The following is a 23140-nucleotide window of genomic DNA, read 5'->3' on the forward strand; positions in this document are numbered from 1 at the left end:
GAGCACGTAATAATTTATTTACTATAATATTTACCTATTCCCTATTCATACTCTGCGGGTAGGAAGCAGTGCAACTTGTATGCTGATAGTAATAGGCATAAGTGAGTATTATATTCTTTGGTGCTGACGCACGTGGCATCCCACAGTATGCACTAAAACGTAGGTACCTAGTGATTATATTCTCTTTGGTATGCACTTCCTCTTCTGCCATGGCGCCAAAGTTAACCCGTTCGGCCGTTTGCCATGGGCCATGGGTGTGACCTTACTTGATTTTCTATGGGTGTGATTGGTGTAACCTTGGTGTGACAGCGGGATTTTCGCGGATAGTTGGGCCTATAGGAGAATGGGTTAATAGGAAAACAACACAATGTTTAAATAAATAGTTTTATTTGGTATATTTTATTCGCATTTATTTTATAATCACAAAATACCTTTGATCTATTACATGTGCTACTAAATAAATAAATTTGAATCATTTGGTTCAAACAAAATCGTCATTTTGGTGCTTTTTAGTTCACAACTGGTTCTCTACAAATAAATAATAATTAGTATTGTATTGTATTTTTGATCGCTTTTCAAGTAAGGTTTTCTATAATTTGTTCATTCACCGTAAATCTATAGAGAGACAGAAAATATCACTTGAAAACCAATGCATTATGGGCGAATCAACTTTTCGACCGACAGTTTTGTTTGAGTGTCTCTTGCGTTACTCCAAATGTCTCTGGAGTTACCAAGGGCTTCTAATATACCTACATAGTATTAGTTTCTAATTTAATATTTGGGCCTTGAATGTTTTAACATACACCACAAACTTAAACATAAAAGAGCCATTATTAAATTTAGTAGTCAAAAAGTTGATACGCCTTTATAACTAAATTGCCATGATAATACATTCGTCAAACCATTTTGTATAGCGCCACCGTCTATCTCTAGGCAGCACTTCATTTGTTTGTTGGTGCGTCCACACCGAGGCAACGAATATTATCGGGTTGAAGTATTTTTAATTTTTTTGACCTAGCTCGGTGTGGACGTAGGTACCTTTTAATTTCTCGAGTTCCAAATAGATGGCGTTGACGTCGCCTTACAGTTGTAGGCACACGTAAGACACAAATACTAGACCAACATAAAATGAAGCGGCACCATAATGCCTCAGGGGCATTCGTAAAGGCACAGGCGTATCACAGTTAAAAATGTCTTTATTTACAGTCCAAGAAACTACATTTACTAACACCGAAGTTTGCTCGTAGAATAAAACCTACGCCACTACTCTCTGTCTCTTTCTGTATTGCCTTGAAAATAGCGACTCTGGTATTTTGACTTTATTGGAATCCCCTGGTAGGTAGAAAGAGACAGCAAAAGTGAGTGATTTATTACAGTCATATTTTTGCCTCAATTTTTGTTCTACCTGCAAACTCCACTGTTAGATATTCCAAGCTTCTCGATACACTCCTTCAATAGAAATGCAAATTTCGAACCGTCTCAAGATGGCGTTGATACGCTAAAAGCCTTGCTTGGCGTTCCTGAACTTCCTGCCGTTTGGCGCGTCCTCGAGACACGGGACCTGCACGATGTTGAAATAAATATGTCCCATGAGTTGCGAGGCCGACGTGTTCGTGTGTTTGAGGCAGTCGAAGAGCATGTCATCGCATGTGCAATGTGATTTGCTGTACAAGGAGTTGTTGGTGAGGTTGTAGCGGCTGGAAAAGGCGCGGACTTTGGTGGGGCAGAGGTCGTGGGAGCGGCAGCAGCGGTCCAGGCGGCGGTCGGCGCCTAGGTCGTGGTAGTCGGATGCTATGTCGCCTGTGCCGCACCATTTTGTGCCTGGAAAGGTAAAAAATCATTTAACTTTCAATATTTTTTTCACTGCGTATCAAAACATACGGTACCATTGCCCATATTGTTAACGGATGTCCACCGATAGACATTTAAAAAAGAGTATTGCGGTTTGTACGTGTGCTCCGCTGCCATTTCTCGGACCTATTGCGCGAATTGTTAGGTATGTACCTACTTTTTCCTAAGTATGAATGATACATATGATTATAGCATATGTAAATATGCATATCATACGTGTTGTCAGTGACATTATGAAATTATCAACCACATTTGAATATGACCTGTGACCGCACGCTTGTGGTTGCCCATGGTCTTATGATCTATTCAAATTGTGTTGAAATCAGCGTACTAAGTGTGTGCAATAAGAATTTACTTATCGCTATCGTACATTTTATATGGTGATAATTTTAGTGGTTGCTGCATCTGATACACAATGGCCTCAATGTGGTAATCTCAACATACATACTGTACATACAGCATCTAGGTATATCAGGTATATGCAGATGATGCAAGTTTTGAAAATAAAACATGGAGACGATATCCATCGTAAAATATAGATAATTATTCTATCAGTGTACTATAGTAGGTACATACATACCACGTACATACATAGAGGTACCTACTTTTCTCCTAAGGCTGCAGCTACAGTTATTTATCCTTCCTACAGTCAATATGTACGGCATGTACAGTCACCTGCAATAATATGTTGCACAACGAAGGCCGCAAAAATATCTGACACAGTCTTATTTGTAGAGCCATAAGAGCGTGCCACATATTTTTGCGGCATTTGAAGAGTAACATATTATTGCAGGTGACTGTACCCATTACACAACGTCTTTCCTTCAAAAATCTTTTTTTGTGCTAGACACTATATGACAGTTCCATTAGGGGGTAGCTTTGACAGAAAATTTAGTCTATCAGTCTATCATTTTGGTATCTGAGATATTAAACACAGGCTCCCTCTACCCACCAGGTATGATCCCCTGCAGTAGTGTAAGGGGACTTCCCCCTAGTAGGCCAGCATGGGTCCCCCCATTATCCAGCCGAGCGCGCGCTGCTCCTCCCTCCCGCCATGTTTCGCCGCGTGACGTCACGTGTGGGTGGACTTCTACTCCTTCCACCTGAAAGAAAAAGGAGTTAGTGAAAATTCCAGGAATTTCTAGAAGGAACATCGTGAAAGATTTTGTCATACAATAGCCTATGAGCTTTAAGGCCTGCGCACACCGGCTGCGTGTGAGTGTGACGGGACCGTGCGGCGTTGTAGTATACAGATCCTTATGAGAGATGGCACACCACTTGCGTGACGTGTGCGTGTGCGGCGCCAACATTTTAGCGCACGCGCACGTGCATGTCACGTACACGCAAGCCGGTGTGCACAGGCCTTTATGGGGTAAAGTTTCATTCATTAAAATCGGTATTTGGAGTGCAATGGCCTTGATTTCAATTTCAAACATTTTAATACCACGTCCTTGACAAACAACCATGGCCCGCCTGATCGTAAGCGATCACCGCAGCCTATGAACGCCTGCAACACCCCTGGAGTTGCTGTTGTTGTGGACATGCGCGTTGCCGTCCCGTCTCTTTAAATACTTGTACATTCCTTTTTAGAAGAAACCCATACTGTGATCCCTCGAGAACTACAGTAAATACTTAGAAACAACTGACATTCGATTATCTATAAAATTATAAAAATTGTGAGACCTTTGGCCCACATATCTCGCAATATTTGATCCCTTCAAGCGCCAGGACCTCTAGAGGGGCTACCGCGAAAACCGAAATTCGCTAATTACGGGGATCTTTCTCTTTTACTCCAATGAAGGCGTAATTAGAGTGACAGAGAAAAATGCCCGCAATTTGCGAACTTCGATTTTGGCGGTTATAGCCTAGAGCCAAGGGAAACGCCCGGTCTTTGTCCGTGAATTTCACCAACCTAGATAGCGCCACTTGCACCATCACACTAACCCGAAGTTAACCGGTAAAACCGTTAACCCAGTGTCAAATTGTACTGGTAACCATGGCAACCCCAGGTTTAACCGGTTAACCCCGGGTTAGTGGGATGGTGCAAGTGACCCTTAGAGAAAGAGATAAAAAGAGGGAGTAAAGCGTGGAGTCACCTTTTTGCGAAGCCGAGGCGTTACCTGCTGACACTGGCTCATGAGCTTGATCATCTGGCGGAACGTGATGCCCAGGGGCCTGTTGATACGGCTCAGTTGGCGTAGCAGCCGCTCCGTGTCTTCCTCGTCACTGGAATTAAAGACAAACAATTTGGTAAAGAGACTGTCATTATTAGGTCAGGTTCTGACAATTTTTGGTTTCTAAAGCTATAATGACCGATAATCAATACCGTAGTAGATAACGGAACGAAGTGGAGGAGACAGATCTCCATGACTGCGAATAGTGATGATTCGCACGTTGCACGAGTGGGCGAGCGGGATGTCGCTATATACGTTTATAGTGCTGTCTCGCTCACACTCTGAAGGGGCGTGCGGATCCAAATGGTGTGATATTAAACTTCTCAACCTACAGACAAAGACGACTCTTTCTGCGGGGTTCTCTCGAAAGTAGCTCAACAGCTGCTTTCAAGGGGATACAGATACTTTCTACTCAACGGAATGTAAAACGGTACGTCCAGACTGTATAAAAGTTCTTAGTCCATTCCATTCACGCTTTTGTGAATCGATCTACTATACTTACCGCAATACCAACTTGCAACTGATGAGGTCATAATGCTATCTCTTTCACTCTTGGTTAATCTGAACCAGGGTAAAGGAGATAGCATAATGATACCAGTCGTCAGTTGGTAATGCCTTACGTACCTATAGCAAAACGAGTAAGTCTACATTCAGCTGTAGCCGCTGTAGGTAAGTACTCGTAGTTATATCACTATCGGGCAATGCTAAGGTCATTGTCTCATTACCGGGATGACGTTCGTTGCGTCAGCGCCGCGCCAGAGCCGGACCGGACCACTTTCTCTGGCCGAGTTCTAGTGTCGATGGTCTGGATATGGAAAGTATGTTCGATATTTGACACCTTTTACTGTGCACTCATATGTACTATATGTTGACACTTATGTATCCACTATGAGGTCAACTACTTTTGCTATGGGACCAATATCCTATGTAGAAATCGCAAAAATGGCTTTCCTTAGTACTTACCTAAACAGCGAAAGGTATATGGGGACAGTTATCCTTTTTCACGTTTTCAGGATAAAGGATGACTCACAGGTCTGGGCTATAACCGCGAAAATCGAAGTTCGAAAATTGCGGGGATTTTTCTCCGTCACTCTAATTACATAGGTACACCTTCATTGGAGTAAAAGAGAAAGATCCCCGCAATTTGCGTATTTCGGTTTTCGCGGTAGCCGCTCTGGGCCGAGGCATCCGTCACTTCGTTTCCATAGAAAGCATCACGTGACCACCGGCCACCTGTCATAGAAAACGAAGTATCGGTTGCCCCGGCCCGGACCCGTCATCATCCAGTTCATCCTATATCCTGAAAACGTGAAAAGATTTAACTGTTCCATAATATACGTACATTTTGATGTTTACTATGGAAAGTCATTTTTTGCGATTTCTGCATAGGATGGTCCCATACCCATAGCAAGCAAGAAGCAAGACATTTTGATGAAATTTGCTTTACCTATGGGTCTTATTCAGGGGCGAAAAATCGATCTAGAATGAGATCTTGAGATTGATAGCTCAAAATCTCAAGCAAAACGCGCATTTTTGTGTTTTGAATGTTTACCGAGCAAAGCTCGGTCTCCCAGATATTTGTTCTTTAACAGTAGCAGTAGCAAGTGCAGAAACTGTCAAACATTACATGTCCATTCTCTATCTATTACGATAACGCATTTGTCGATCTCCGCTTGGATAAGTCTCGCGTGCGCACACGCCGTCACGAACACCGTGTACAGACACAAAAACATCCGATATAAATAAGTAAATAATTAAATAACACATTTAATCCATACTTATATATTATATTTTATATTTTTATATTATAAATGCGAAAGTGTGTCTTTCTGTCTGTCTGTCTGTAATGTCTGTTACCTCTTCACGCTTAAACCGCTGAACCGATTTAGTTGAAATTAGGTATGAAGATAGTTTGAGTCCCGGGGAAGGACATAGGATACTTTTTATCTCAGAACTCACCCCTTAAGGGGATGAAAAGAGGGGTGTAAATTTGTATGGGCAATCAATAACCGCTGAACCGATTTAATTGAAATTTGGTATGGAGATAGTTTGAATCCCGGGGAAGGACATAGGGTAGTTTTTATCCCAAAAATCTCCCTTTAAGGTGGTGATAGGGTGGGAGTTTGTATGGGGAATCGGGTAAAGGTACCAGTGCTCAGCCATGCACCAGTAGTCAGCCTTTCTTGCCTATTTTTGGCTGTAAATAATAAAGTTTATCTAATTTTCATGTGAAAACTCGGTAATATTATACATTGATAAGCTATTCATTGAAAAATATCTTAATTTTTAAACGAATACTCTACGATGATCCACAAAAAAATTTCAAAGTGGTGGTGTCTTCTGACATGAAAGGTTAAGAGATATGCGCCATTTTTTTTGGAATGTCACATGGTATTTTGATAAGACGATAGCAGCCGAATTGTGATTTATTTTTAAAAGAATATGGACTGCTTCACCTAATTAATACCTAAACTATCTGAAAAACGTAAAAGATTAATATTAATCCATGTGGAAATAACATTTTTATGGCGGTTGACTATTGGAAACTACTTTTTTGTACAAAATCCAATAGTCAGCCTCCCCTGGCTGACTACTGGGTTTGAAGCAGTAATTTTAAAAAGGTCGTAAACCCAGAAGTCAGCCGGGAGAGGCTGACCATAGGATTTAGGATTTGTTATTATTTTAAAATGAAGTGTAAGTAGTTAAATCAAGCCCCTTTAAAAAAATACGTTATTATGAATTAATTTGATTGAAATACATTAAAAACCTAGTAGTCAGCATGTGGCTGACCACTGGACAATAAGCTCACTCTATTCGAACCCACTAATCAGCCATTAGAATGGGATGGCTGGGCATTGGGTACCTAAAGGCTGTGTATTGGTATACAGGGGGCTAATTACTGGCAAAAATGCCCTTTTATTATATTTAATTAAATATTTCCAAATGTTGAATTCAATTAAGTTTATTATTCTTTACAAAAATTAAACTTTATTAAATTCTTGAACAGAAAAAACATTGATAATACCTATTGGTCCTTAAGTGTGCAAATTATACGATCTTGAACATAGAAATTTCGTTATAAGGCTGACTACTGGTGCTTTTACCCTCGTTAAAAAGCAGATTGGGTAAAAATAAGCTAACCAAATTACTAACTCCACGCAGACGAAGTTGCGGGTAGCAATGCACGTACGAGAACTTTCCAAAGTTGCGAAACTTTCCACATGAGAAATTCTCGGTAACTTCTGAGAATGTTCTCGAGAACGAGAATTTATTTATTTATCGTAGTTTATATCATGAATATTCACGATAGTTTAGGTGTAGTCCTTACCCCCAGAAAATTCCGACTTTTGGTCGTCCGCTTCCGGTCAGAAAAACGTATGACAGCCCGGCCAAATGGTCAGACTTAGGTGGGGGGTGCTCGACCAAATGTCATAGAGGGACCCTGGCAGTTTTTGACGCCGCCATTTTTTTTCAATATGGCCGACATTTTTTTTTAACTTTTTTAATTTTGTCCTAGCGCGCTGAAATTTTGGTCACAATTTTGGAAAAATGCTACAATTGCGGGAAAACTGGCCACTTTTATTTTGTATGGCAACTTTTAAACGGTGCATGATAGGTGGGGGGTGCTCGACCAAATGTCATAGAGGGCCCCGAGACAAAACAAACTGCATAAAAAAAAATCAAAATGGCCGACTTATTTTTTAAATTTTTTCAAGTTGGTCCGAGCGCGCTGAGATTTGGCATGGCGGGAGATAGAGGCCTCTAGATTCTAATAAACCTAAAAAAAAAATTGGAAAAAATTGTCGAAAGTCGAAATGTTCTCTGATATACAGTGAGAATTTAAGCAACTTATTGGTAAATTTATCACATCAACAAAATAGCTAACTGTAATAGACAATAATATATGCATAATAACATTTAGTTCTAAGTTATGCCTATTTAAACTTTATTTCAAGTATATTCTCTTGTTTAAACAATAATTTCCATGTTGCAGGAATGTTCTGAGAACATTCTCGAAAACGTTTCCGCTTTTTGGGAATGTTCTGCAATTTGTACATTGCTAGTTGCGGGCAAAAGCTAGTTCAATATATTAAGAACGGGTCACTCACGTACCTATTTTAAGTCGAAAAACGCTCGACATGTTTCACTCCATATCGAGTAGTATCATCAGGAGCTTGCGTTGACGGTGACGGACCGGCGCAGACGACGACGACGGAGTGAAACATGTCGAGCGTTTTTTGACTTAAAATACGTGAGTGACCCGTTCTTAATATATACTTAATATATTTTATATATATGTCTGTGTCTCACGCAAGTTTTGTTATTAAAACATTTAATTATTAATTTAGTAATAGGCATATGTGAAAATTGTGGAAGAAAATGTACTTTCTAACTTTCCCAAGACAGGTCAAGTTATGGAGGTAAGTAGGTAATAAGTATGATTTATATATGTTATAGAGGTATGTGGAAGGTTGGAACGGAAACTTTCTAAATGGAAACCGTGCATGAGAATTCTCTCATGAAATATTCCAGAAATTTTGAGAATGTTCTGCAACTTGGACATTGCTATGTATACCTACGATGTCAAAGTATAGCCTTCACGTTTTCAAGTACCTACGGTTTATATTTGTATACAGGGTGATTCATGAGACGTGAGCAGGACTAATCCTGCACACTCAGTAACTGATAATTGATCGATCACCGTCGTATTTAGGTGAAACAACTACACTTTTTCCTATTTTTTTACTTTTTGGTGAGGACAAATTTAATTCCCTACAATCATGGTCACCCTACAAGACCTAATTAATAAACATAAAACCTCTTTTACGAAGAAAATAAAATGTCAAACCTGAGTGAGATACGAGTTTTCAAAAGTAACCAGACCGTGATGACAATGATGACATTCAATTTGACACAGAATATCGATAGTTTAGTATTCTAATATTAGGGTGACCATCCATGTCGTAAATAAATTAATAACTTTTTTTTTCACCACGACTAGAAAATTAACGTTAACCTCACTAATACTGATAGGAAACAGTTGCTTATAATTTACGAAATGCGCAGTGTTAGTCCTGCTCACGTCTCCTGAATCACCCTGTATAGTATGTAATCTATTGTAGGTAAGAGAAGTCGTAGAATATATTGGATCCATACATTTCACGACTCTTCTCTTTCCGCACAGACTCTACCATACCATAGAGACGTTCACGACCTATCTCAAATACGAGGCTAAGTCTGGTACAAAAAGTAAAGTATTAGTAATATAAGTATATCAGGCACCTACTGGTAAGTATAGTCAGACCGTAAAAAGTCTGCAGCGATTTTGATAGCCCACGCAGTGCAAGTGACATTTTAAACTTCAAAGTCGTCATAACTTCTATGAAATTATGACGTATACATAACACTTATACTGCGTGGGCTATCAAATCCGCTGCAGACTTTGTTTGGTGCGACTATACTAACTTTTCAATAACATGGTGGTGTGCTCCAAAACTTCAAAAGTGACTTCTCGGGTAAGTTTTTTGTTGTTGTTAGTTTTAAAACTAGTTTTGCAAAGACCTCAACGAAAACCATATTTTAACTCACTTGACTAAAAAGTTGTCTAGTCATATCAACCTTGTGTTTAATTCTTCACATATCGATCGCAGCAACAGGTGGGAATTAAGTAACTCAATAACGGGGAATCGAGTTCAGTGGGTTATTGACATGCAAACGCTTGATAAAGAAAATGTCTGTGTCACAGAATACGGCGTGTTATGGAAATGCATTGGTCAAGGGTGGGGTAAGCCATTCTCCAGATTTGTGCCTGCGCGGCGTCTAAACTCCGTCATACTTATCATACTAAATGTATGAAAAGTTTGATGCAGCTGAGGCTGACCGCAGTCATATAATTTCAAAACGACCCGGGTAAGGTATAGTAGAGCCGTAGAGCCTTTAAAAACGAAAGTGTACGACTGAGCCAGAACGGCTTTCCATACAAACGTTTTCCCATTTTCCTCTCTGGATTTTAATATAATGTAAAACGTTACACAAATCTGAGTAATAACCTATGTCGCTTTATGTTTGCTTATGCTTTGTGAGGTTTTCTGCGTTCGTCACTTTCTGAATTCGACATTTAGCATTAAGTAATAGTACAATGCCTGGGGACTATTTTGACGATCTTTTTGTGAAATTCTTAGTATTAAATTTGATCTGTATAATAATCCAATATTACTATGGAATAATATTAACTTCAATAAATTGCTCTGATAATTAGCTTAAGATAATATATTATTATGTAAAACGTTCATAAGTGCTTGTTACTAGGCCTACATGAATAAAGTATTTTTGACTTGACTTTGACTTTGACTAGATTTAAGTTAGTTTAATAACTAATTTCGTTTAGTAGTACCACTGTATACATATATTGTAAGTAATAGTACATTGTAATCGTATTCCTGCATGAACGATAGATACCAGCAAAGACCAGAGCGGCTACCGCGAAAACCAAAATTCGCAAATTGCGGGGATCTTTCTCTTTTACTACAATGAAGGCGTAATTAGAGTGACAGAGAAAAATGCCCGCAATTTGCGAACTTCGATTTTCGCGGTTATAGGCCAGTAACCAGATAGATTAGCTGTGCGACATACGGTTGCTTATATCATTTTTTTAGGAGTTAATTATTCACAAATTAGCTATTCTTTCTCCATGTTCATTGAGTGATGTAACTTCCGCTCTGTTTCCATGTCTTATTCGTTATGCATAATTAATTAACTAACTTTCATTCGCGTGCGGAACTGTCTTACCACATTTGCCTATCACTGACATAACAGTGGTTTATGGGTGGTGTGGCGATATATATGTCGGCGGCCGATCGTAAGATCAGGCATATCGTGAATGAAACGTGAAAATCTTTGACTCGTTCCCTGAGTCGACGGAGCCCCGTATTTCTGGGCAGTTTGCCCTTCGAGCATCTGAAGCAACCTAACGAACCTATCCTGCCTATAGATTGGTTTAATGTGACTATCGTCAAAACATTACACAGGAACATTACGATCTGCCTGATCTTAGGGCCACCCCACATCTGGCGTCTTTCGAGCGTCGCGTTCGGCGTCTACAATAATTCTATGGCCGCTGCTCGACGCAACTGCGCAGCGATGTCATTTTCCATAGCGCTGAGTGGCCTGAGTGGCGCTGACCAGACGCCGACGCTCGAGGGACGCTAGATGTGTTTTTTTTTATATATTTTGTTATAGAAAATTTTAAAGAAAATATACAATATTTAGTACCTTAATCTAATGTTTCGCCAAACTGTGACGCATGTGGGGTGGCCCTTACGATCGGCCGCCGACATAGTGTATACAAGGTGATAGGTGTGTTACTTGTTATTATGTGCTCTACCTGATGATACCTATTGATTGCGAAGCGTTTTACAATGAATAAGTTAAGACTGACGCAAAAATTTAGTTTTTAGGGTTCCGTACCCAAAGGGTAAAACGAGACCCTATTACTTCTTCTTATTCTATTCTATTCTATTCTACAGTTGAAATTTTCACAGATGACGTATTTCTGTTGCCGCTATAACAACAAATACTAAAAACAGAATAAAATAAAGATTTAAGTGGGGCTCCCATACAACAAAGTCTTGGTGATTTTTGACCAAAGTTAAGCAACGTCGGGCGGGGTCAGTACTTGGCTGGGTGACCGTTTTTAGGGTTCCGTACCCAAAGGGTAAAACGGGACCCTATTACTAAGACTTCGCTGTCCGTCCGTCCGTCCGTCCGTCCGTCTGTCACCAGGCTGTATCTCACGAACCGTGATAGCTAGACAGTTGAAATTTTCACAGATGATGTATTTCTGTTGCCGCTATAACAACAAATACTAAAAACAGAATAAAATAAAGATTTAAATGGGGCTCCCATACAAAAAACGTGCTTTTTGACCAAAGTTAAGCAACGTCGGGAGGGGTCAGTACTTGGATGGGTGACCGTTTTTTTTTTGCTTTTTTTTTTGCCGTTTTTTGCATTATGGTACGGAACCCTTCGAGCGCGAGTCCGACTCGCACTTGCCCGGTTTTTATTATATTGAATTGTTACACGTTTTTACAAAGGCAAATGTCATGTCATGAAACAAATCACACGGAAACTAGACTATATTATATTCGCTAGGGCAGACTTTAACCAAAACCTTAAAAGGTCAAAATTTGCTCAAATATCGCGCTGGCACCTAATGCTAATTTCCATAAGCTACGAACTCCACGGGATCTGAAATGTAATTAGGTAAGGAGAAATAAATTAGCTATTGTAATGAGTCAGTTTAATCTTTATGTCCTACTTGTAGTAGGTAAATAAAATTGGTCCTTCAAGCCGGATCTAATCAACTCCGAGCTAGATTTGCTCAAATGCCCATTAAGAATCATTAGATATGTGTATTACATGTCATTGTGTATGTGTGTTTCAATCATCAATCGAGCAAGTGTTCGATGAATTGATCGCCAAATTCAATAACTGAGTGTCGTTTGTAAAATGACCTATCGAATCGAACACCATATGAGCATCCCTATTAATACTATAAATGCGAAAGTAACTCTGTTTATTTGTTACCTCTTCAAACATAAACCGCTGAACCGAATTAACTAGATGAATTTTGGTATGAAGATAGTTTGAGGCCCGGGGAAGGACATAAGGATAGTTTTTATCAATCTTCGCATCATCATAATTCTACGCATACGAAGTCGCGGGCAAAAGCTAGTGTTCTTTATATTCCTTTTTATTATACCTACTGTCTGACAGCTACATAATAAGATTTCGCACGGGTAGTTATAGGTAGATTCGATTTTTACACACTACAAAAAAATTAAGCTTTAAATTATTATACCAACTAAGACACAGCTATCATATGTCTTCTTCGTTAATAGACATGCACATGCCTCCTATTCATTCACATATTCTGTTTACATAGCTATCTCTTTCATCATTTTCATCATAAACGTGAGCTCAAAACATGTCTGTTAACAAGCAACCTCTAACTTATTACGATATTTGTAAAATGCGAGATGCCAGAAACAATCTATTCGTATTACAACATCTGGCACAAGGTTGACTGCCCTCGGTACCCTCACCGCTGCTTAAATTCGGTGTCTAGGTAGATAGATAGATACCCTAATAGCATTTTCTTGTAGGGATTTTGTTGGGCCTTTGTTTACGTATTAGTTGGGCAACCGTTATATTTGGCCGTACGATTTGCTGGAGGGCCCTCGACAAAGGCCCTCCCGAAGATTCCCAACAGAGGGCCATTAGAGTAATTTTTTCGTTGGGCCTATTTAAATAAATCATACAATTATTCAACGGTGGTGGTTTTGGTTGGGCCGTGGTTGGGCCTATACACATTTGTTTGATGGTTGGTTAATTGTTACATTTGGCCGTACGATTTGCTGGAGGGCCCTCGACAAAGGCCCTCCCAAAGATTCCCAACACAGGGCCATTAGAGTAATTTTTTCGTTGGGCCTATTTAAATAAATCATACAATTATTCAACGGTGGTGGTTTTGGTTGGGCCGTGGTTGGGCCTATACTCATTTGTTTGATGGTTGGTTAATTGTTATATTTGGCCGTATGGCTTGCTGTAGGGCCAACTGCAAAAAATAAAAAAGGGCAATTTTTTCGTTGTGCTTCTGTTTGCAAATTCAACAATTACCCATCGGCAAGTCAGGTAGGTCGGTAGGTAGTCGTGCACCAGGTTGAAGGCCCAACACAGCTTGTCCCACAAAGGGCCAACATTGTAACTTTAACGTTGGGCCTTGTGTAGGATTCTTACAATACTACCGTAGGTAAATAGTTGTGTAATTTATAGTGGGCCTACAGTCTTAATTATGTAATGGGCTTTTGTTTACGAGTCCTACAGTTGCCCTACGTTAGGTAAGTGGTTGTGTAATACGACGTTGGGCCTTTGCTGATAAATATTACAATTACACTACGGTAGGCATTGGTTGTATCCACATGAAGGCCCTAGGCAGCAGTTGTTGTTAATCTTCTCTGTATCGTTCCAATTTTAGTATATGTACTGCCGAAGCAAGTACACTTACTATACACTCTAATTTGTATATATACTAACCGCACTTCAAAACTTCGTAAGCGAGATTTATGTTATTTGAGATTTAAATTGAGAAAATGTTGGTAAAATACAATTTTTTAAATTTATGTATAAATTTTATAGTTATTGCTATTAGATTTATATGTTACTTTTAAAAAATATTATGATTGTATCCGGAATAATCGAAAAAATAACTATAACTTCGATGTTTGGAGACAGTAACGCCATCTAGTGACGCCACAAGCAAACTCAACTGGTATTGTTGGGCATCAGTACCACAGCCAATGTTGGTAAGTGCGATATTTGTGCTCACTGGGCCAACGAATGTTATCGTTGTTTAGCCACCGGTACCAAAATACACAAAGGCCCATTGTTAGGCGTCAGTGCCACAGCCAATGTTGGTAAATACGATATTTGTCATCATTGGGCCATCGGATGATATCTTTGACTAGCCAACGTTACCAAAATACACAAAGAACCATTGTTGGGCATCCGTGCCACAGCCAATGTTGGTAAATGCGGTATTCGTCACCATTGGACCAACGAATGTTATCGTTGTTTAGCGAACGGTAGCAAAATACACAAAGGCCCATTTTTGGGCCTCAATGCTACAGCCAATGTTGGTAAATGCGATATTTGTCGTCATTGGGCCATCGTATGATATCGTTGATTAGCCAACGTTACCAAAATAAACAAAGGCCCATTGTTGGGCATCAGTGCCACAGCCAATGTTGGTAAATGCGATATTTGTCATCATTGGACCATCGGATAATATCGTTGACTAGCCAACGTTACCAAAATACACAAAGGCCCATTGTTGGGCATCAATGCTACAGCCAATGTTGGTAAATGCAATATTTGTCGTCATTGGGCCATCGGATGATATCGTTGATTAGCCAACGTTACCAAAATAAACAAAGGCCCATTGTTGGGCATCAGTGCCACAGCCAGTGTTGGTAAATGCTATATTTGTCATCATTGGGCCATCGGATGATATCGTTGATTAGCCAACGTTACCAAAATACACAAAGGCCCATTGTTGGCCATCAATGCTACAGTCAATGTTGGTAAATGCGATATTTGTCGTCATTGGGCCATCGGATGATATCGTTGATTAGCCAACGTTACCAAAATAAACAAAGGCCCGTTGTTGGGCATCAATGCTACAGCCAATGTTGGTAAATGCGATATTTGTCGTCATTGGGCCATCGGATGATATCGTTGATTAGCCAACGTTACCAAAATAAACAAAGGCCCGTTGTTGGGCATCAATGCTACAGCCAATGTTGGTAAATGCGATATTTGTCATCATTGGGCCATCGGATGATATCGTTGATTAGCCAACGTTACCAAAATACACAAAGGCCCATTGTTGGCCATCAATGCTACAGTCAATGTTGGTAAATGCGATATTTGTCGTCATTGGGCCATCGGATGATATCGTTGATTAGCCAACGTTACCAAAATAAACAAAGGCCCATTGTTGGGCATCAGTGCCACAGCCAATGTTGGTAAATGCGGTATTCGTCACCATTGGGCCAACGAATGTTATCGTTGACTAGCCAACGTTACCAAAATACACAAAGGCCCATTGTTGGGCATCAATGCTACAGCCAATGTTGGTAAATGCAATATTTGTCGTCATTGGGCCATCGGATGATATCGTTGATTAGCCAACGTTACCAAAATAAACAAAGGCCCATTGTTGGGCATCAGTGCCACAGCCAGTGTTGGTAAATGCTATATTTGTCATCATTGGGCCATCGGATGATATCGTTGATTAGCCAACGTTACCAAAATACACAAAGGCCCATTGTTGGCCATCAATGCTACAGTCAATGTTGGTAAATGCGATATTTGTCGTCATTGGGCCATCGGATGATATCGTTGATTAGCCAACGTTACCAAAATAAACAAAGGCCCGTTGTTGGGCATCAATGCTACAGCCAATGTTGGTAAATGCGATATTTGTCGTCATTGGGCCATCGGATGATATCGTTGATTAGCCAACGTTACCAAAATAAACAAAGGCCCGTTGTTGGGCATCAATGCTACAGCCAATGTTGGTAAATGCGATATTTGTCATCATTGGGCCATCGGATGATATCGTTGATTAGCCAACGTTACCAAAATACACAAAGGCCCATTGTTGGCCATCAATGCTACAGTCAATGTTGGTAAATGCGATATTTGTCGTCATTGGGCCATCGGATGATATCGTTGATTAGCCAACGTTACCAAAATAAACAAAGGCCCATTGTTGGGCATCAGTGCCACAGCCAATGTTGGTAAATGCGGTATTCGTCACCATTGGGCCAACGAATGTTATCGTTGTTTAGCGAACGGTAGCAAAATACACAAAGGCCCATTGTTGGGCATCACTGCCACTGCCAATGTTGGTAAATGCGATATATGTCATCATTGGGCCAACGAATATTATCGTTGTTTAGCCAACGGTACCAAAATACACAAAGGCCCATTGTTGGGCATCTGTGCCACAGCGAATGTTGGTAAATGCGATGGTGGGCCAATACAAAATTAACGTTGGCTACGGAACGAACCTCATCCCAACGTTTTCCCTACCGTTGGCACCGTGGGCCCCAACGAAAATGCTACTAGGGTAGATAGATAATTTCTTTATTCATACCCACAACATACACGGCATTGAAAAAGTACAAGACAAGAACATGCAAAACAACTTAATTACTAAAAACTATTACACTAAAAAATCATGAAGCCATGTGTCGTGGCACAGAAAAGGCGCTGGCTCAGCATTGTGATGCGGCAAGCCACATCGCTGGTATTCTGCCAGTACCTTACATACAAATATGCAACGCTTATTTAAAAAACAGTTGGTACGAGAAATATAAGACAAAAAAAAGCTACTGTGCAATTTGTGTGTGATGTGTACATTATTGTGTGAGTGTATGTGTGTGTGTGTATCTTTGGACATTTGGTAACGTTATAGTATTAAAAAGTGCGGTTGGCTAAGTAAAAAGTAATTTAAGGAGAAAAAGAAGGGAGCAAGAGTGAGCTTAAGGCATATGCTATTTAAAATTGTTGCTTTTGTTGGTTAAGAAGTTGAAGTCGATGTTTTATTTTGAAAGTCGCTTTGCTCTTAGGTAATTATTATGGAATCTAGAATCTAGTTTGGGACTAATTTTAGGCTTTAGAAGGTTGACCGCTAGGTTAACTAGTGTTTTAGCTTGTAGCTAGCAGAATATTTACGCCGGCTGATGTCTTTAGAAACTCTTTTGGTAGGTACCTAAATATAAATATCTCCTTATGACGAATCTGTCAAAAATAGAACGAATGTTAATGTAAAATTCTGCGAAAAAACAGTCAAACCTCCTGTATTCAGTCGGTTAAAAAAGTCGTCGATGCGCATCTGTAGAGATTATAAAATACAAAAAAAAAACAACGGGTTGCACTCCGGGAGTGCCGACAGAAGTGAAAACTCAATGACTAGTCCAAAATGTCTGCAGCACTATGTATAATTGACCCATCCTCCTTTCTATTGAAAAACTTTAGTTCCGAAATTGCTGGCCAGTAAATTTGTAGCGTTAGTTGTTTGAAATTCGAATAGAAATTGTAAAGTTACCTTGCAGACCGCATCTAAATATATTTGGTAATGATATTACGCTACGTACTGTATTGTGTATTTGTGCACGCGCGTTGATGGGCTCTTTAAGTCTAGGCAAACACTCTATTTTCTGGTGTAGTGAAAAGAAGGATATTTCCATTTTGAAAGAATATATTTTCGCTACTTATAATAGGTACAGTCAGCCAAGAAAGTGGACTATCACTTTTCGACTCTATCATCTGATTGATAGAGTCGAAAAGTGGTAAACCACTTTCTTGGCTGACCGTACTTACCTAGGACATAGAGAAGTGCCCGATATTTTTCCATGAGATAAAATTTCGTAATTTTGAAACGTTCAGTCGGTCTATACATCTATCTAAGTTATTTATTACTTAAACTAGTACTACGTTCGTACTCGTACACACACCTATTTAAGATTTTTAGTAAAATTAAAAATAATACAGGTAGGTACCTAGGTACCTAATACCTAAGTATCTACTTAGTGGAAAATTGTATCGTAATTTCACCACAATATTTTTATTATTATAAAATGAAGATAATTTATCTCAATAGCTTTAGAAACTCAGGAGCGAAACATGATCGGCATGAAGTGAAGCGCGTCGGCGAAACGCCGAGAAAGCCAGACCTTACAACCATTGTCATTACGAGAAAGCTGTAACAATCGTCTACACGTCTAATTAGGCGATGTTTACTTTGCTAAGTGCCGTGAGAATTGTAAAACTGGGTGCTAGTTACACTGACATTACTTAACTATACTTGGTCAAGCAGATCTTATCAGTAGAAAAAGGCGGCAAATTTGAAAAATGTAGGCGCGAAGGGATATCGTCTCATAGAAAATTTGAATTTCGCGCCTTTTTTTACTGACACGATTTGCTTGACCAGCTATACCTACTAGACGTTTTCATACTGACTATGACTGGACCTTGAAATTATGGAAAATGTAATATATATAATAGTACCTACCTACGGACGGGAACCGCAAACCAATTCGCATTGCGACTGCGGTAGCATTACTGGTGCAGCGTTGCAGCAGCGGGAAATGGACGATGTCAATGGCAATTCCTTCAAAATGACTGGAACCTTCTTTACACAAGTACAATGCGGTAACGACAACAACGCAAATCATCAAGGAAATTCACAGTAGGTAATAGGTATAAGGGTCAAACAGAAACCTGTGTTACGTCTTTCCTGTAGACATACACAAGAGTTAAGGGCTATAAAGGTTAATTTTCTTATTTAACCCTTATCCACGTGAAAAGGTTCTCCTTTTATTTGGTTTGACCCTTAACATTGCTCATTTCCCGCTGCTTTGCTGCAGTCTCAATCCGAATATATCACCATTAAAGGGTTATTACACCTACCTTAATGGAAATAAACCTTGGACCCGGGTATGTCCTTAAACTACGTCCAAGATCACCGGTGGACGGGCAGCAGCGTCCCTCAAATTCGGTGTACTCGACTGCGATCGCCAACCCGCCTGCCAAGCGTGGCGATTATGATGGCATTCACCCCCCGAAAAAGGGGGAGGCCTATGTTCAGCAGTGGACGTCTTATGGCTGAGATGATATGATGATGACACCTACCTTTTCCCAGGATACTTTCTGTCATTTGTCTACCAAGGGGCACAGGGAAAAACGTTGTCCTCTGAACGGAAATCGCCCTGCAAAAAGGTAGACAAAATAACCCCTTTAGACTGAAAGCGAGTGATCAAACAAAGTTAATACGTTTACACTTTCCCATTGTGCGTTGTGTACAGATTGGTAAACAGCAGCTCTCCATGTGTCGCAATGTGTTAATTGCCATGCGATGAGCGCACTGCGATACGCGGAGCATCGTAATTTGAGGCTGGACAGTACGATCGTTTGTTTACACCCCAGTGGTGGTAAACAGGTGGAGTTTGCCGCGACCACGACCAGCGAAACCCGTGATGGAAATAAAGGTAACAAAAGCTAAGCTAGTTATTGATTTCGTTTAAATATGTTTTAATATTTATGAGTTAAGTGAAAGTTTTAAATGTTAATATATTTTAAAATGGTTTGCAATCGGCAAGTAGGTGTATACCTACCCTCAAGGAGTAACTGGGGGCAGGAGGAGTAAGACAAAAGACAAAGGAAATATTGTTCCCTGCTATAATTATATCTCGTATTCTGCAGTACATTTTGTATCATAGTTACAGTGTATTGTATTGGATTCACAGGGGAGTATTGTCCAATTACATGAACGAGCAGTGTAGTTTTTACAATCTTTGAATAAGATTTTCCAATTTTAGGGTCAACTAACTAGATTAGTTCATAGTAAAATTATTGGCGAAGGGTAGATTATTCGCATTGCATCTTACGAGTAAGTGCGACCTCCAATGAGAGTAATGTCAAATCCATGTCGCATGGCGCTGTTGTTCACGGAATAACACTGGTCTCACGTGTACGCAGTCTAATAGTTCGCGAAAGATCAATTTGCGAACAATCTCTACAATAAGGAACCACGCCCGGTGATTTGTGTACAACTACGAATTAAGGCCTTGTAGTCGTTCGTTGTTTTCTCCGGACAGCGGACCGCGTGTTACGCAGGTTACGCTACTACGTCTAGCGGGCGCAGCATGATGGTTCCGTTTTTATCTCCTGTCTGTCACTATTCACTATGCCGGTCAGTTTCGCAATTATATTTGTTAGAACGTGATAGGCAGGGTGAGACAAAAATGGAACCATGCTGTGCCCGCAGTTAAGGATGACTCACGCTAGACCGGGCCGGAGCTTCCGGCGCTTCGTTTTCTATGGAAAGCACCACGTGATCACCGATCAGCCGTCATAGAAAATGACATGTCAGACGCCTCGGCCCGGGCACGGCCCGGTCTAGCCTGAGTCATCCTTTATGTATGTTATGTGGCTACCGACTGCTAATACTCGTACTCCCATGAAAACAAGACATCGTCGCATAACACGGACAATTGTCCGGTGAAAACAACGGACGTATAAAAGCGGCCTAATGATTTCCCGTGATATATAACCTAATGGAGGTCTCCTACCTATAAGATAGATCGGTTGTGCATCGAAAGAAACTAATATTTACTATTTAATACCTAAAGTAGAATTGAGAACTGGTGTCACGTGTACGCAGGCTAATAGTTCGCGAAAGAGCAATTTGCGAACGATCTCCACAATAAGGAACCACGCCCGGTCCTTTTATACGAGCTATATAATGATTTCCTTTAACGTGTCCGGTACTAGCTGTAGGCAGGCGTGCGTATAAATAAGCCACTTGCTTAATGTAGCTAGCTGTAAAGTTACTTATAAATGCATCCTTCGGAAGTCAAGACACTTTCCTATAATCACTATTTGACAGCAGGGACAGGATAAACTTTAACGTTTTACGGGAAGCAATTATTAACAACTAATGACAATAATGACAACGCATCAGCGGATGTCGGATGGAAGTGCAATTTTAATGCTATTAAGGAAATTGAATGACCTACTGAAGATTAAATAGCTATACCTATACCTACATATCGATTACTTACAATGTACCGTTGGCATACATTACTTAGTTATAACTTGCCGACTAAATATATTATCTACTAATTAAATGTTTACTGTTTAGTGATATTTATATTATAGCGGTAAATTTATATCTCTTAAGGGGCCCACTGATTAACAGTCCGCCGGACGGTATCGGCCTGTCAGTTGTTCGGAACTGTCAACATTTTGTTCTAACTGACAGGCCTATACCGTCCGGCGGAATGTTAATCAGTGGGCCCCTTTAGGATAAAAATGTATAAGTAAAATGACGGATATATATAAACGATTAGTTACCTAAAGGCTTGTTAGATTAATTTTTTGAATGAAGATATTATTCATAAAACCAGATAAAACTTAGCAAACCTCCGTTAAATTTCTCTTTCGAATATCCGCCATTAGTAGGTAAATATTGCATAACGCGATCCTGCGCTCGCGCCGATGGCGGCGCGGCAATTTGTTCAATGATCCAATCAGCGACCAGCCCTCCTCACGCGACTCTTCTAGAATGTTAATGACCACAGGACCTATGATTTAAAGAATAACTCTATGAGTCAACTGAGGTAAGTAATAAAATGTAAATTCTCATTCGTCATTTCACGTGGATTCCATCTTAAAAAGGCCTCAGTTATAATCTAAATACATCAAGTAATCTTCGTACACCTATTTAGCAAGCATGTATGTACAAACTTTGAAATAAATAATTATTTTACAATCGGTAACGTTAATAGTTTTAACCACCCAAGGCTAATTAAATGAAATCCAAATAATTAAAAGATTTAAGTAAGTTTAAGTAGGTAGTAATTTGTAACTAATATCCTGACAATATCAATAAATAATATTCAACGTCATATATTCGAGGACTCCAACAGGTTATGGGCCAAGTACGCTTGCGCTTCTCAAACATTTGGAATTCTAATGTCACTTCATCAACTGATAACCTACATAGCTTCTCACCAAGATAACTATGTAGCGAATTTTATAGCACAGATGTGCATTGTGTTATTTTTTAAGCGTTATAACATAATTTCATACAAGTTTGACATTTAAAATAACACTTGCACAAAAAAATCGCTGCAGAGTTATCATGGTCTGACTCTACTTACCTACCTTGACAACAGCTAGTCTCTTACTCTTCAAGTTTTCAATTTCATGTAAGATGTCTGTCAGCGTTCTGCGGGCCAATAACGCTACGTCTTACGTAGGCGAACAACGCGCGAACGCGGCGCGGCGCGGCGCGGCGAAATCAATCCTTTGATGCCCATAGAAGTGTCCTACGTAAGCGATCTCGTTGCGAACGCGGTGCGGCGCGATTTGCACGCGAATGTCAGGCGGCGCGGCGCGGCGCGGCGCGGCGGCGGCCGCTTTCGCCGCGCCGCGCCGCGCCGCGTTCGCGCGTTGTTCGCCTACGTAAGACGTAGCGTAAGGGTTATTCCCAGCATCCAATCTTATGCCAATGACATAAAGTTCACCGGCTTCTAATATACGAGAGACTCACTAAAAATAACTTCTTTTTGTAAATCAATATCGTACAATATAATTAGTCGGTTCTGGCGCTCGCCGGCCGCTGCCGCGGCACGCTCACTTCGCTCGCTCGGCTTCGCGCACTGTTTTGCTCGCAGTTTGTAACGTAGCACATTTTTCTAAATTTAATATAAATATTTTGGGTCGATTGATAATTAAAAGAAAAATACCTCTTCTTATTTCAACGTTTTTAACGGTGTCCAAAACAAACCTCATTGATTGCATTTATTTGCATAATCTGTTGCATTCAGATGCACCTCTCGATGCTTATCTGTTGTCGGGGTTGTCATATGACTAAAAATAATTAAAACTTGAGATATTTATGTTGTCACTCCAGGAAAACTTTGTATGAAGTAGGTAGGATTTATTAGATAAAAAACAATTTTGATATAAAACAAAACATA

General features: G+C 40.0%; 1 protein-coding gene across 2 annotated transcripts in view; it reads right to left on the reverse strand.

Moving 5' to 3' along the window:
• Nucleotides 1–368: 368 nt before the first annotated feature.
• The window catches only part of LOC134669960 (uncharacterized), a 52544-nt gene continuing 29772 nt past the window's right edge, over nucleotides 369–23140 (reverse strand). The window contains exons 2-4 of one of the 2 annotated variants that reach the window (XM_063527600.1): nucleotides 3972–4077; nucleotides 2804–2954; nucleotides 369–1821 (exon numbers count right to left, since the gene is read on the reverse strand). In XM_063527600.1, the coding sequence (XP_063383670.1) occupies nucleotides 1499–1821; nucleotides 2804–2954; nucleotides 3972–4077 (580 nt within the window). In that variant the 3' untranslated portion in view covers nucleotides 369–1498. Of the gene's footprint in view, nucleotides 1822–2803; nucleotides 2955–3947; nucleotides 4078–23140 lie in introns of both variants that reach the window. The other variant, XM_063527598.1, reaches the window with a different exon arrangement.

This window comes from Cydia fagiglandana, chromosome 13, assembly GCF_963556715.1.
Source record: "Cydia fagiglandana chromosome 13, ilCydFagi1.1, whole genome shotgun sequence".
NCBI classification, from domain to species: domain Eukaryota; kingdom Metazoa; phylum Arthropoda; class Insecta; order Lepidoptera; family Tortricidae; genus Cydia; species Cydia fagiglandana.